Source organism: Necator americanus, chromosome V (genome assembly GCF_031761385.1).
Source record: "Necator americanus strain Aroian chromosome V, whole genome shotgun sequence".
Classification (NCBI taxonomy): Eukaryota; Metazoa; Nematoda; class Chromadorea; order Rhabditida; family Ancylostomatidae; genus Necator; species Necator americanus.
Genome location: NC_087375.1, coordinates 32,669,425 through 32,685,969, shown reverse-complemented (window position 1 = coordinate 32,685,969; position 16,545 = coordinate 32,669,425). Strand labels below are relative to the sequence as shown.

General features: G+C 39.3%; 3 protein-coding genes across 3 annotated transcripts; 1 reads left to right on the top strand and 2 right to left on the bottom strand.

Annotated features, from left to right (window-relative positions):
* Positions 1-162: 162 nt before the first annotated feature.
* RB195_015909 (uncharacterized protein) lies at positions 163-555 on the bottom strand (the record flags this gene model as incomplete). Its single annotated transcript, XM_064206838.1, has 1 exon — positions 163-555. One exon carries the CDS (start codon positions 553-555, stop codon positions 163-165), a length of 393 nt encoding a protein of 130 aa, XP_064062719.1.
* A 912-nt stretch (positions 556-1,467) lies between these two features.
* Positions 1,468-4,797, bottom strand: RB195_015908 (uncharacterized protein; the record flags this gene model as incomplete). Its single annotated transcript, XM_013437147.2, has 5 exons — positions 1,468-1,538; positions 1,617-1,725; positions 4,423-4,500; positions 4,554-4,634; positions 4,690-4,797. The coding sequence occupies 5 exons, from the start codon at positions 4,795-4,797 to the stop codon at positions 1,468-1,470; spliced, it is 447 nt and encodes a 148-aa protein (XP_013292601.1).
* Positions 4,798-13,314: 8,517 nt separating this feature from the next.
* RB195_015907 (uncharacterized protein) lies at positions 13,315-14,971 on the top strand (the record flags this gene model as incomplete). The annotated part of the gene is made up of 2 exons (XM_064206837.1): positions 13,315-13,685; positions 14,878-14,971. 2 exons carry the CDS (start codon positions 13,315-13,317, stop codon positions 14,969-14,971), a joined length of 465 nt encoding a protein of 154 aa, XP_064062718.1.
* Between the last annotated feature and the right edge of the window lie 1,574 nt (positions 14,972-16,545).

The following is a 16,545-nucleotide window of genomic DNA, read 5'->3' as shown; positions in this document are numbered from 1 at the left end:
TGCACGTTGCTATTAGTGTGATGTTTCGATAAACATGGAATTAGGTTTTTGGAAGCAGTCACTCTTTGAAATAGGTAGATGAATAGAAGCAGTTTTTCAATCCGTTGATGACGCCACCGTGTCACAGCGAAGCTATCTACTATAGTACAGCCTCTTTTGACTCTATTCTCTTCGCTCGGCAACAAATTCCTCATTGTCAGTTTGGAATCTCTCAAGACTCTGCAACTCTTCATAGTCTAGAAGCGCAATTAAATTGATTTGAGATGTTATGAATTTGGTCTTCACTTGTTCCTGCGGCAATATTTCTGTTGCGGGCGGGTGTAGTGTAGCGGTTAGAGGTTCCGCTTCCAGCACGATCGATCCTAAGTTCGAATCCGCCCTAGTGCTCACCAAGCCTTTCATCCCTTCGGGTTCAATAAAATCGTACCAGACTTGTCTGGGAGGATAAAAGCACTGACTTGACACATCGGCTAGCCACAGCAAGTCATTGTATAGGCCAGATACATCTTCGTAAAGATCAAACGATTCTGAATTGAAGTGAACGTGGGGGCGCATCCCAAGAGGATTAATTATGCCAGAAACTCTTTCCTTTAACTTTAATTCACGTTTGGTTAACGAAGACAATTAAAACAGAAACCTAAGTTTAGTGTGGGATACAGAGGAGATCAAACGCTGGCTTTCTACGCTTTTGGCTTTCTTACAAAACGTTAGCAGTCCTGTTATTTTCCCCTTCTTATCACTCTTTCCCAGGAATTCACAATGCTGATCGGTTTCCATCTTGAACTCGAAGTATGTTGATAAACTATGGAATGTGACATGAGTTGGAGAATTTACGATGATGTACTTCATACAGTACTGATTCGACTGCTTTGGGAAATACGTGTTGCACACCTTCCTTCTTGTAACATTCTTATATTCTTTTTGCCTTCAAATAATGTAACGACGTCAACGGCTGCTAACAATTTGTAGTTTGAGGTCGAAACCTATATCTACATAATTTGCTGGAAAAAAAGAGTACTGAACCCAGAGAACTACTGTTTATTCAGACTTAACTAAAACTATGACATAGGAATTTGAAGGCGCCATAGGACATAGGAGGAGGATATGCCCGGATTATTCTTTCCAACATTTTGAGCGGTAATGGTTTAAAAAAGTGTAGGAAATAAAACGTTTAGTGAAAGAATGAAGGCAATGACTCAAAGACAGGACTCTGCGGTCCTCGCTTTTCCTCCTTTTGATTCCTTTTTTCGTCGCTTAGATTCTTCTCAATCTATTATGAAACAAATAAGTTTTTACTATGTTTTTGGTTGCAGTTTCTTTTACAGTTATTCTCTGTGTCTTTGGTACAATCACAATATGGTTACTTCAGCAATAAGATACTGTTTGCTCACAGCACAACTATTAGACAAAGTGTTTACTAGAGTGAAAGTACATTTTTGGTTTGAAAAAAATGTGCTTGTATTTTATTTACAACGGAAGCAGATGTGCAGACGCGACAGCTCGTCCAACTTCGTTTTCGCAAAGCACAGTGAATGTTCCTGGAAAGCACTACTGAATTTCAAAATTAAATACCAGTAAGCTTGCTTTGAAACTTTTAGAATACCATTAAAATTTACCGAAGTGATGAGGCATAACATAAGGGATAGTTAGGCGGCAGACATCAGCAGTGTCGTCCACTTGAACATCATTGAAACACATTTTTTCGTCATTGAATAACCAACATACCTATAAATACTATGTCTTGTTGATGAAACGAAACCAGCAACCCGGAAACCCAAGCCCAAAATCTCCCTAGTACTATTGCATCATAATTATCATACGGTACTGAGTTAATGCTGGGTTTTCACAATCGTGTTAGAAGATGTAAGACAGAAAGTGAGACCCAAGGTACGTAGAACTGAAATGTGCTGCAAACAATATAAATTAATTGCATTGATATAGGATCATGCTATATAATAACAGGCTTATTCTGTCACGTGTGTGTCAGTCACCAAATTCAAAAAGGGTGCGACGGGTCCACCGAGTCGAGCTGGTGCGCCGGCATCGTAAAGCTATAAAATGCGGTGAGACGGGTCCCACGGCTCCGAATTCCTGTGTCATGGTGTAGAAGTATCGCGCAGTAACTTCGTGTGCATGTCGCAAAAGGTAAGTGGGGCGTTGCAGACGTTTCATAGTCGTATCCACTTTCCGCGTTGCTTTTCACCTCTAAGATTTCTCCGTTCTTCAAAAAGTGGAAACACGCGTGTAAACGGCTGCTTAGATAGTAGATCGTTTATAGGATCTGACGCGGAACGTTATCTTTATCAGTACGATGATGTCGTCCACGTCATTTCATGTTGAAACATTATTCTGCGATAACTGTCAGGGAGAAACAAGAGGAAAACCAATACTTCGAGTAATACTTTCAAATCGTGTCTACATTATGTTGGGGACGAAGAAGTGTCTGAAGCTGAAGCTTGAATATCCTCCAAGTGTAGAACTGACGCGTTTAGAAAGTAAAGTATGAAACCTTTCGCCTTTATTTATAAAAAAAAAAGAGGAAAAGAGGAAGGAAGCATTGTTAGAACAACAGAACTCTAATTTCAGAGAATAAACAGAAGTTTGGAGTTTCAGAGAAAAAGAGAATAAATAAACTACTATTAGATTTCATAGATCAGTGAAGAGGAGCGAAGCAAACATCACAGAAAGTCTGAAGTCCGGCTTTAACCGGACGTTCAGACTGGAATATGAATAAGTGCAGGTGAAACTGAAAAGTTGTTTGTGAATGTGTTAAAATTATCTGATCAAAAGTATTCATATAAGAAAGGAATGAGTTTAGCTCGCGCGCAATTGTTTTCTCTTCCATATTTCGAAAAAAGCTATCGTGCTATATATAGGTTCAGACTGCATATATATATATATATATATATATATATATATATATATATATATATATATGCAGGCTGAACGTCTGGCTAAAGCCCCGAACTGCACAACTTTCTGTGAGTTCGTTTTGCTCCCTTTACTGAACGACAAAAATTAATATTAGTACCGTCTTTTGTGACATGAGATTTGTGTATCTCTGACAATCTTTCTTCATTTTGTATATTATAACTAAAGGCAAAATATTTCATAGTCTTCTTTCTAAACGCATCAGTTCTACATTTGGATAACATTTAAATTTCAGCTTCAAACACTCCTTACCAATATATTATAGACAAAATTTAAAAGCATTGCTCGAAGAAGACTGAGTTTTCCTCGAACTCTAGACTCTATTGAGTTTTCCTCCTGTTTCCCTCAAACAGTTATCAAAGAATGATGTGTTGGTATAAAATGACGTGAAAGACATCATCCCATTGATAAAGATAACATTCTACGTCAGATCATGTAAACTGTTCGTACTATTTAAACAACCATTTGCTTGCGTTTCGACTCTCTGAGGAAATCATGCTACCAACTTGAGGCGAACGGAGGAGGAAATAGACACCGGAGTCATAAAGGTGAAAGGCAACGTGCTCAGTGTTCACGGATATGAAACAACTGCAACGTCCCACCTACTTTTAGCGACATGTACACGAAGTTATTGCGCACCAGTCCAATGCCGCGGGATCCATCGCAACCCATTTTATAGCTATATGAGGCCAGGTGGACCCGTCGCGCCCCCTTTTTCGAACTTCGTGACACACAGGCACACACAGACACACAGACACACACGGACTAAGCTCGTTATTATATATCATGATATCAGTCTGAAACTGTGGGTTTCAGAATTTTTGTGGTGGTCGCTTTGCTCGTCTTCACTGAAAAAAATTAATAAGGATTAATAACAGTGGCATTTTTTTGTAAAACTAGAATTTTACAGTATATACTAAGAAAGATATAAGATATAATATGTCATAAACAAACAAATAAATATATATGTATATGTATATATTTGTCTGTCTAAGATATCCGTCACGGAACGTAGGAATTATCGAGGAATATCACTGCTGCGTGTAATGCACAGGTTTTGGAGCAGATCCTCTTATAGGGGCTTATCAAACATTGCAAAGAAACCCCCCGCCACTGAAAAGCCGACTGACTATCGCCTTGGTCGATCGACGATTGACCAGGTGCTTATTGTGAGAAGAGTGATCGAAGTGTGGCAGCATAGCAGCAACACATTTAGCAAGAAAACCACAGAATCTCTAAATAATGCTTATATTTCTGAAAGGAGCGAGGAGAACAGTTTTTGCAAAAGAAACAACTATAGTTCTGTAGCAGAAACGTAAAGAAATTACAATTAAATTTAAAAAAAATTATCATTTGAAATTAGAGTTACAGAAATACCCCTACTTTACATTTTGCTGATCGTTGAAGACGAAGGAGACCAAGCTATTCTGACCTAGATCAACATCTGTGTGTAACCTTAAATGAAGAGAAAGGCGTAAAATTACTGATCACCTTTGGCCGCGGACTCCCCAGAAGCACACAATCGAATACAGCTTTTCCACCCACATGTACTCGAACATCACCGAATACCTTAAGAAGTATAACACATTTTACTGCGCAGCAAACAAAACAAATGTGATCACCTTAAGAAACTCTGGAGCGTAATTCCATGGATTCTGCGCGTATTTATTCTTCGGGATCTCATAAGCGAGTTGATTTACTTGCTTAACAAACAGAGAATATAAAATGTAATTGGGTGTTTTGCGATAGTTTACAAACCTTGGTGAGTGGGCTGTGTTGCGGTACCGGGCGTATTACACCATCTATGCAGTCCACATTCAGATTACTGTAGCTTCGAGGAGGTGGACGTGGTGAATAACGATCCATGTCTAGAAGTACACATAGTAAAAACCCAGTCTAGATTAAACTGACGAATTTGCATTTTTCGTAGGCAAAGGAAATGAGTTAGTAAAAATTGTTTAAAAAGTTGCTGAGACATTAACATTTTGTTTTAAGCAGAATGTTATGCCGTCTAGTTAAAGATGAGAAAGTGAAATCTTGACGAACTTAGAGATCAGTATATATTGCACTGAACAAAGTCAAGAATACTTGAGCAGGTATGGCACTGTGGCAAGAGGTTTCAGAGCCTGTGCATGGTTGGCGGTTCAAAACCTTCCCATATCAACCGAGTCTCTCCCCTCCCTAATGCCGATAAATTGGTACCAAGCTTATCTCCAAGTAAAATACAAGAACTCTGCGGAGTAAGGACTTGATTCGTCGGTTACCTCTCACTATACAGATTAGTTTTTTTACGTTGTCTTTTTAACTGTTGTAGGCCTAAATTCAGAAACTCAGAAAGAAAAAAAAAACAAACAACAACCACTCACTTCAGTTCGCCCATCCTGATTCTAACGTAATAAAGTCATTAAGACCACAGTACCACTGTGAGAGACGGTGTATCTCCTATGGAAGGCGGTAATGTACTCGATCGGATCAGCGAGCTTGCTGCCAGCATTTATATTGGGAACAGTTCACAGTACACCATTCCCTTGGAATCGTAGCAACAACACAGAAATCATCTCTTCGTGCAACTTTCTTTTCGACGCTCTTGGGGGTGGTTCCCCACGCGGGAGCCACCTTTTTCTGTCATGCATGATTAACATACAACACCCACCTCTTATCTCTTGTTTTTGACTGGAAAAGTCCAGCCTGTGTGGACCCAGAAGCAAAGACTGACCATACTCACTGTTGGTGCCAGCAATGAAGCACTCAGTTCGTCGAGGGTATCAATCGACATCACTTTTCTCTAAGCGAGGGCTTGAAGACGTCTGACAATTGTTGTGCACCCGCACCAATGTGTCGTCGACAGTTTACGTGTAGGGCATTGGGCTTGTCCCTGAGAGCTTCACGTAAAGGGGTAATCCGTGAGGAAAGTTAGAGATGTGAGATGCCATTTGAGGGATGCGGGGTGGTTCCGTTCATCTCTCTATAATCGTCGTGAAAAAAAGGCGCGACGACAGCCGAGAAATCCGACGGTTTCAGTTACGACGCGTCACCCTTGTGAACGCGCCGCATCCAAGCGGTGGAAGATTCTTCGTCTTCTCACCAGCCTACGAGGTTTCTAACGTATCTCGTGACGTTAGAAACTAAAACTAAAACTATTCCCACGCCATTTTTTCACGACTAAAGAGAGATGAGCGGAACTACCCTGGATCCTGCAGTCTACAACCACTACACTCTAGCTTTTCCTGCGGATTCCCTCACCACGTTAGATTCGTGATATGCCACCTCTGAGGAAACTTCTTCTTACTCGAACCGTTGGGATAAACGAACGACATTCCACGGGAGTAATCTTTTAAACAAAAAAAAAAAAGTGCAGGAGTTCGCAGTACACGGTGGATGGAATGCGACTTTAGTTTATTGAAGTCATGGTTGAATACCAGCTCACTGCACACATCAAAACTTAATCAATACAATGTCTCTATGCGAGAACAATGCTTAGAGCAAGGAGAACTCATACGAAATACCGGCGTTTACTTGATTATGCTCCTTCCATTTACTGTTTCCTTCTGTTTCTGTGAAGTGGAGATTGTTTAAAAAAAGCTTCTCTTGCACGAATTTTCTCACGAGGCAGCTTTTAACGCTCCACCTCTGCACACAGATCTCGCCTACCTAAGGGCGGAATAATCAATGAGGTGTCCCCAGCAGACCGTCTAAGTGAAACCAATGGATAAGGTGTAAAAAGACCGTTACGAATACAAAGGTGACATTATAAAGTCCATCGAAGAAAAATTCGTACATGAAGTCATTTTTACGACGGATAGGGAGTATTGAACGTGGTCACGCTCATACTCGTAATCCAAACCACCAACACTATTTTTTCCTGGAGAGATCTCTAGATATTGTCAATTCCATGGTGTGCTGCCTTCAAGGATTCCCTTCTTCCAACCACTGGTTTGCGGGAATGCGACCGCGTGCACACAAGATTACTGGCCTCCGGATCGAAGTCAACACTTGATTTGTTTGGACCCACATCCGCTAATATCCATTCTGACTAGATTGAGTAAAAAGTAAAAACAATTGCACTGTGTTTATATTGAAGCAAAGCCGTCTGATTGATATCCTATTGAGCGCAGTCGTGGAACCAAAACAGCTGAACGACGACCGCCAGCAGGCCGCCGCGCGACGCCGGCGGTGACGCGCCTGCGCGCGCGAAGATTTTTTCGCCCAAAGGGTTCTGCGATTCGGAGTTCTTTGGAAGTCATAGTCCTTCTTAGAACTCTTTTTGAGTATCACGAAGCAAATTTTAATTTGACAAGGATGCCTATCATGACAATTTCAAAAACTTCAGACCCATCTCCAGAGATTTATTACGTGTTATTTTATCAATAAAAGACCTTAGAAATAAAGGTTCAGCCCCACATACATATACAAAAAAAATTAGGAAAAAATTGTCTGAGACTCTTCCTACGGAGCAATCATCTCTGTTCCACAACAGTCTCAACGAAGCCCTTTTTGTGACAGCAAAATTTGTTTTTCAAATACATCTTTCGTTTTTCCGAGTTTGTTTCTTTCAAAAAATATCCAAATCTTTATTTTTCTACCACTGTTTTAGGACATTGTTCTAACAAAACTGTTTTTAAGACTGTGACATTACCCCCTCCCCTCCTTAAGGGATTATAGGGATTATTCCTTCTTTTGAGCACTAGGAATCACAAAAATAGTATTCTCGACAGGATCCTCTTATAGACTGTTTTTGTGGTGGAAATTCGACCATCTGGTGAGAAACTGGAGTGCAACTCGAAAGAATCCACTAAAAAGAAGATTATTGAGCAAATAGTTTCAGGCTAACATCTGAAGAAATGTTCACATGAAATCTATATTACCATAGAGTCGACTGGGATATATAGAGTATTGAATAGAGAAAAAAGAAAACATCGTTCACGTTTTTTAAACTGTCGTCCATGGAAATAATCAAACATATAACTTATATCTCCTAGTGTTCCTCACTGACTGAGTCTCAACGATCATTTGTAGTATACACAAGTTCGTATTTTCTAACAGTATCCAAATGGATCACGTCCACCTGATAAAAATAACCGCAATCATGCTGACTCGACTGGTAGAACGATGGGAATTTTTAGCAAAGTGGACGACGTTAAACAGGTCTGCGAAAATTGAACATATAAAAATTTTATCTTCAAAATCGAGTTGCTATGTAGTATGGGAAAATTAATGCGTCAGAGTCAGTGGTTGTGTACAATCGACCAAAAATCCTATGCATCTCGCTGGGCTTGCGACAGATCCACGGGGAATCTGCACACCGCGACCTTCGCTTGATCCTACTCTCCCGCTATGATGATACGCTCGTAGTGTCTTGGAAATGGCCCAAAATCGTACGTAATCGCGTATGTGGTGTTCGAATCGGAACTTTTTCTGTTCAAATCATGCAGAAATTATGACCTTTATGGATTCGTCCCAAGACCGACGAAATAGGCAAAGCATGCTCTCATGAAATTTTATCAGATAGTAGTACTCGATCAGGTATGGAGGTTCGTCGTCGCTTGAATCTTGGTATGATGGTATGATTTGTCAACTTGACAAAAGGGAGCTTAAAGGCATTACCACACGAATCTGAGGTGGTACGGAATTGAGGAGGGGTATTCGTATACGGGATCGTAGATTATGGAGAGAAGGGTGATTCCGTCCATTTCTTCCTAATTGCTGTAAAAAACGACCCGGAAGACACGTCTTTTTTTTTCATTTTTCACAACGAGTTCGATTGAAGCGCGCTAGCCTTATGCACGCAGCGCATCTTAAGGGCCGTTTTTTACGGCAATTAGGAAGAAATGGACGGAATCACCCCCTTTCCATGATCTACTATACCGTATACGAATACTCCACCTGAAATCCGTACCACCTCAGATTCGTGGGGTCATCCCTTTAAAAAGTTGAAACGTTTGTTACGTATTCCCACGTAAAGAGGAAGAAGTAAGAGGAAATGTGAATGTGAATGTGTTGGGCAGAGGAGAAACGTACGATAGAACACGCTGTTACGTTGCTAGAGACGCGTCGCGTGAACACTTCTGGCAGCAACTGTAAAGTAAGCAGTAGTAGCGGCAAATATGTGAAAAAATCTATTATTCCTTCCACATTAATCGGTTTTGCCGCAAAAGATGACCAGTTGAAAGTGGAAACTTCAGGCAAATATGGAGTTTTGGGTGTAGATTCAATAGTAGATTGGTGTAGAATGTAATTTGAATGTAGCACTGCTTAATTACCCTTCATTGTCCTTAAAGCGAGACGTGGGAACCGCTTTTGTTCCTACGAGGTACGATAGAACACGCTATTCTTGTACCAGCTCCGGTCCCCTCAGCAGCCTAATCATTGGTTTCACTTGAATAGGCTGGTGTAGAGAACTCATTGATCCCCGGCCGCTCGCACGAAGATGCGGCGCGTGCACAAGGGTGGCACGTTTGAACTTACCTCATAGGATCAAACGCCATTTTCCATGCCGTTTTTAAAACGGCTACAAGGGATTTTGTAATCTACACCCCAAAATCAGCATTTTCTGTGAGGTTTCTACACTACGTCAATTTTGTGATAACCTACTTTTAAATTTAGGAACTCCTTTGAAAATAAAGCGGCTTGCTCTGGCGGTGTAAACGATCGCTGTTTTGGAATTAGAGGATTTAGAAGGGTTAGGAAAATCATTTTTCGAATTTCACATCGGTGAGCTGACGGCCATCATTTTTTACAGACTTGTCTGATTCCTGCAATGAAATTTTCAATGGCACGCCGTGGTACCGCCGGTGTTATTGCACGATCTTCTTCTTCAATCGGCACTTTTGACTTCTATATTGTTGGTAAAGTCTCAAAAATGACTAAAATACGACTTGAAATATTCTTATAAAAATAGGCACAAGATGTTGGTGGCATTCGTAGTGTGCTCATTTGGAATTTTGGCTATTTTCTAAATACGTACGCTATAACAGTGAAATCTCATTGTTCACCAATCCGCCGGGTGCAGTTTAAATGTCCCACCCTATAAAAATAAAATAAAACTTCGTTAAATGAAGGGAAACTATTAGTCGTCAAGGAAGATTTACGATGATGTACTGAGAGTCTACGAGAAAAAAGTAAACGATGCCAGAATATACAAGTGGAAGGATATTAGGATCGGACAACTACAAGAACATAAAATCACAAAGGCGAAAAAAAAAAACGATTCGTTCCATGTCCTGTCCGTTTCTCTTAATCACCAATCCCCCTAACAGTCATTTTTTTTCACTAAAATCACTGACTTCTTCTGATTGGACGGAAGCTTAAAGGACAGGGCACACGGATGTTCATAAGAACATGTTGACCACTTCAAACCCACTCCAATCCGCTCACGTGTCATTTTCTATGAACTATCGGAATTCAGAGACGAATGGTTAGGGAAGTACCGTATTTCACCGTAACTTGTAACAGAGTTCAAAAGAGTTTATGCATTGATAGTATTAGAAGAAGTATTATTCCACGCTCAACTTTGAACGAAGCGTTTGTTCTCAGGCGGGAGCACGAGTCTAACGTTGTACGTCTGGATGGTAAGATTTCCTGGATGAACTATTAATTCTATTAATTCCTCCTGGTGATCATGTTAATCAGCGGTCATCGCATAGTAACTCGCATTCCAAACAGGCGGCATCGTTTTTTATCAGAAGTGATTCTTATTCTTATCTTCATCTGGTAAAGACCATATGGACTCCGGGTACTGTAAGAATCCAGTATGGGCGAAAATTATTATTATTATTATTATTATTATTATTATTATTATTATTATTATTATTATTATTATTAGAATTACTAAAATTAAACTCAAAATTATTATTTTTTATTACTGTTAAGTTAAAAATCTTAGTTATTTGAAATCCGAATTTATTTTTTGAATTGAATATCGTGCGTCGATGTACGACGAATCAACGATGTGACATCTGGCAAGGGATTTGATTGACGTTGAGAATTTCACATCAAAATAGTAGGAACTGCGCAGCAGACAACAAAAAAAGCGCTTAGCGAGTTTATACTATTTTAAACGCTTCTAATCACTAAAGAATGCGTTCGGTCATGTAAACCAGGAGTATGAACCGTCGTGTCATTTCTCACATGACCGCCCACGTAATTTTGCACCAAAAATCAAAACATTTCGGCTTGGCTGTAAATCTGTGCAAATTATCTTAACACCGTTAAAATGCATCTTCTTAAAAACAGCAAAGGAAGTTTTACGAAAATTTGTCTTAGAGCAAGCCTAATTACACTCCAGAACTACACATTTTAACTGTTCCCGTTATAATTTCAATGGTTTTGTAATAAGGATAAAAAAATAATAAAAAAAATAAAATTAAAAACAAATAAATAATTATAATAACCAACAAAAATGTAAGATAATGATTCATGACTTGATGCCAGTCTGAAGTACCTTTCCCATATTTTCAAGTCCGATCAACGCCAATTAAAGGTGGATTTTCTCCTGAGAGCAGAAATATGGTAATGAAAACTTACGAATGTCTATCACAGGAATATTCAATCAAGAATTGGAACCAATATGCAATAATACTGACGGCATGCAGTAATAATGCACATTGAACATCTGTTATAGAGAGGAGATAAAAGAAGAATGAACTAAAAAAAATCGATATCGATCTGTGTGAAAATCACTCATGTTAGCTGGCAGGATTCCTATGCGGAGTGAGTGATGAACAAACATCGAGAAGACGCGCCACCGGAAATTAGAAAAGAATGTCAACCGTGGGAGATTGGACGGTAAAGAGAGAGAGAGAGGGAGAGAGAGGGAGGGAAAGAGAGAGTGAGAGTGACGTGGTGAGAGGAAGAAACACAAAAAAAAGAAAAGTGCACAGTTTTTTCTATATGTCATTTCAATGGTTGAAGTGGATTTGAGTGCAGTCAGCTGATTTTGTTGAATCATACGATTATATTTAACCTATGACTATAGTTATATCCGTTACTATTGGTGAAATCAGGAACGGAATAGTAACGTGAGCAATAAAATGCTTCTTTAAATTTTTTTTGCTGATATTCTAATTTATTATTTAAAATTAGATTTTTACCATTAACTTTATAAGGACAATTTTACTATTAATGATCAACTACCTTTTTCTTCTAGAATATTTATCTATTTACTAAGTCACAGAGTTATGTAGGCGTACAAGAATAGAATATTATGCTGTGTTCTACATAGTTGAGCTTTTATAAACTTTAATCGATATGTTCGACTTTCGATGAACCGCGGCATAGTAGGTGGTCGTATTGATTTTTAATCAGTTCTATAGTCATTATTATTTGTTTAATATTTGTAAGGTGTGTGTATTTGTAAAATTTTACAAATTATCAATCAAAAAGAATATAAAAAGAGTATATAGCAAAATTTCCTATTCCTTTTTTCTTTTCCCCCGTTTCAAGGGCAGGTTGCAAAATTCAGTGACAATAGGTCAACATTTCGGTAGTGTGGTCGATAGCGTATACCGCCCAAGACCACCGAAATTTTTCATCCTCCCTGAAAATTGGTGCCAAAATCGTCCTGTAGGTAAAGGATCCATTTTATTTATTACTTATATCACGGATTTATATATCACGTTGCTTCCACAAGTCATTTTATGGGAGACATAAGCCCTCGCAAGCTTCTTCGATCCAGCATTGATTAGGAACGCATTGGGGCGGAACTCAAACGGATTGATCGGTTCCGAGCACTTCAACTTCAATCCTTTGTCTTTTTTCTAAGATTAGAGAGCCGCTTCTGACATCGTTCTGGTCAGGGGAGGGCGGATGGGTGAACAGGAACAGGAGGAGGAAGAGGAAGAGAGGAAGGGTGGTGATAAAGGCAATAACGTAATACTTAATCTTTATTTCCTTGATTTCTCTACTTCGCTCTTCTTCTTCCTGCAAAAAAAAGTGGCATAGTTCTAGAAGGATCCACTAGGGTCAGTGTGAAAATTGTCCTGTCTTACTACGTCCTTCTGTCGTATATTGTATCTGTCGTATACAGTAGTGCTTGCTAGGCTCTGGATTTCCTTTATTGTTATAACGATTACACACGTAACTGACCTACTCTAGAATGACTGATTAAGGCGTTAAATGCGATAATCAACATGTCGATGTCGTGTCTCTCGGTCATTTTTTGATCGATGATGTCTAGAATCGCGGGCGACAACGATAGCGATCGCAACGATCTCCGTCTAATGGGATCAAAAAGTTTTCGCGTTTATTTATCACCGCTCTATATAACGAGAACTAGCATTTTTAGTTCTATCTCTTCTCTATTCATATAAAACTCATCCAACAATCTGAAAAATTTCCCGGAAGCGATTCAGATTCATTGTGCGACTGTTCCCAGCTGACACTATTATGTTACGATCTTTGTTTATATTCTTCTTCTATCACATAAAAGTCGCTTGTGCCGCTCTTTGCCTTGTTGCTGACAGTAAATTTGGACATGGTTGCGTAACGTACAATTCATACGCATACAATACTCGGCAATACTTCTCCTCCTATAGTCCTTATTCCTATAGTTATTCTTATGGAAGATCACCGTATTACTACGCACGACAACCGTACTATACCTATCGTCAATCACCTTCTTATGCTTGGCAACAAAATCAGTACTACTACCGGGGATATCCACAACAATTCTATTCTAGCTACTATAATCCATATTCTCAACCTTACATGACCAGCTATAATTACGGCTATGCTAGAGATCATTCGTACAGTTACAGGTGAGTGTTTAAGTACTTTTTTCTGGAAGATTTTCTCTGATCAGAGATGGATGGTGGAAATTTTCAACCCTTTGACAACAGCGCAGCTCAACGGCAAGACGTACACTTTCCAATAATAATTTCTCATGAGTTCCTAATCTTCTAAAAAGTTTTTTTCTTTCAATTAATAGGCCTATTATTACCTATTAATTTTATTCCCTTGTTCAAATTTCGCTCGTAGAAATCGATTAGCGCCAGATACACAAAAAAGAGCGCTGTTTTCATTGTATTAAAGAGAATTCTGATTGTCTTCAAGGAAAAAATCTTTTTTTCAGAAAAAAATCCAGCATCTTATGTGAGAAACTTCTGTTTATGATTATGAAATTTTCGTTTTTGATAAAATCTGCCAAATAAAAATAGTATGGGACTAGAATCGATTCAGAACCGAGAAATGTTGTTTTTGAAAGTTTTCCTTGAAGAAAATGCAAAAATGAATAGTCTTTTTTCGTTATGAATTTAATGTAACTTTCTCAGAGAATATGGTATTGAAAGAGATGGTAAGAGATGTAACCTGAAAATATTTCCTAAGAACTTTTGGCGTCAACTTCCGCCTCGACAAGTCTTTCTACGAGGATTCTGGATAAACTGTAGCGGAGAGTGTTACAGTTACATACTAATAGAATCCTATTCAGTTTTGCGGATCTCCCTAGAACGCTAAATAATTCATAATAATAATAATAATAATAATAAATGACAATAATATAACAAATAATGATAAAAGCGCGATGGAGACCATCACTCTGAGTTTGGCGCAATTTTTTGATAAACTTCTTCTGGATTTCTTTTACTGACGCTGAGTAAACATCAGGACAAAAAATCAAATTCATCGGTAAATATGTAGGTAACCTTCACCTCTACGATAATCGGTGAATAGTCGAATTTCTAGGATTTTTAAAGAACGAGAATATGCTAACGTATGTAGCCTGGTTGACCGGTCAATATTGATCTCGGTGATCCTCCTTCTTCGCTCGTGTTCTCTTGAATTTCACCTTCATTCCGCGGATGCAAACACTTCTCTTCTTCACATAACGGGACGTTTATTCAGTTTATTTGGTCGATCATTATTCGTTCACAGTACTCATCCCGGAAGGGATTTAGGGGATTTAGAAGAAAAAAAAACCTTGGAGAGTTAATATTCATAATGTTGTTTCAGTGGTGCAACACGAGATCAATGGGGTAACACCTATGTGGGAAACAGGAACAATCTTATCTGGATCACATGCAGAACACGATATTGTTCTGGATAACAGAACTCAGACATTTTTACGCAAGCAAACGACGTCGTCCGCTGTGTGGACAAACTCAACAATATGATCTTACATTCTTTTTCTCACATAAATCTCTGAACTCCATAAAGTGATAAGGCGTATTTATTTGGTTGTTACTTTCCCTCTTGAATTACGCAGTGAGGTGGCGACTTCAAAGTTTCAAGCGATATTAACTCACTATTCACTCCAAAACAAAAGCGAACTCAGTTATTCAATTCACTTCCTGTGGAATTACTTACAGTCGGCGCAGAAATTCTTTCCGCCAACATTAGCAATGCGGTTCCGATGAGACAGAGTGGATTAAAGTGTAAGGACTAGGCAGAACAGGATTCCAAGTTTTTGGCCGAGATAACCTCGACGCGTGCGTTGCGACGCACGCGTCGCGGTTATCCGGGACAAAAACTTTGACACCAACTATGAAGCGAATTCCGTGATGTTATTCCCATGTAATTCTATCCTTTTATTGAATCATCCACTCATAAGTCTTCAGTCAGGGTGTAGTGTAGCGGTTAGGGGTTCCGCTTCCTACACGATTGATCGGAGGTTCGAATCCGCCCTAGTGCTCACCAAGCCTTTTATCTCTCCGGGTTCGATAAATTGGTACCAGACTTGCCTATGAGGATAAAAACACTGACATGACACATCGGCTGGCCACCCCAAGTCATTGTAGAGGCCAGTTACACGTTCGTAAACCTCAAACGATTCTGAATTGAAGTGAACGCGGGGGCCCATCTGAAGCGGATTGATCAACGCCAGAAACTTAACCTAACTCAAATTTAAGCTTTCACAAATTTCTTGTTCAGAAAGTTTATGAATAAAACAGCTGAGACGACATGTTTAATTTTGATCTATCGTTCTGGGATGTGTAAACGGATTTGACATCAATTCAGAATTGTAGAGGTTTATGAATACATGTGCGGTCGATACAATTGCTTGTAGAGAGCCGCCAATGTATCGAGTTATTCTCCTTTTCTCACGAAATAGATCTCTCACCAATTTGTCGCCTCCAGAGGTATGAAATCATCAGAAGAGTTGGAACCGTTGGTGGTGAAGAAGTCGTGCGGACCTTGCATCCACCTAAGATATGAGTATCAAGCTTAATTCTAAAAAAGTCAAAGCATTATCTCCATAGTCTAGAAGTTAAAGCATAACACTGTCTTTTTTCCTGTATTGTCCGCTAATTTATAGGATGTATTTTTCCATCACAGATTCATAAATATGTATCACTGTTAGTGTCTGGATGAAAACGCTAAGGAACAGTCTTTGTCTGTTTGGATGCGCCAACGCGTTCTGGCTGTGATTTCGTCGGTTTATGAAACCACGTCTTGTCTTACAATTAGTTGCGGGGTACATCCAATGCATCAAATCAGTGTTTTTATCCTTTCAGAAAAATTTGGTAGCTATTTATCGACCCGTAAGCATGAAAGGCTTGGTTGGTACTGGGGCGATTTCGAACCATTGATCGATTGTGCAGTCATAGCGGAACCTCTGATCGACTGCACTACGCCCACCGTAATGTCTGAACTTGCTCAACCAAACCTCTTTTATTAGCA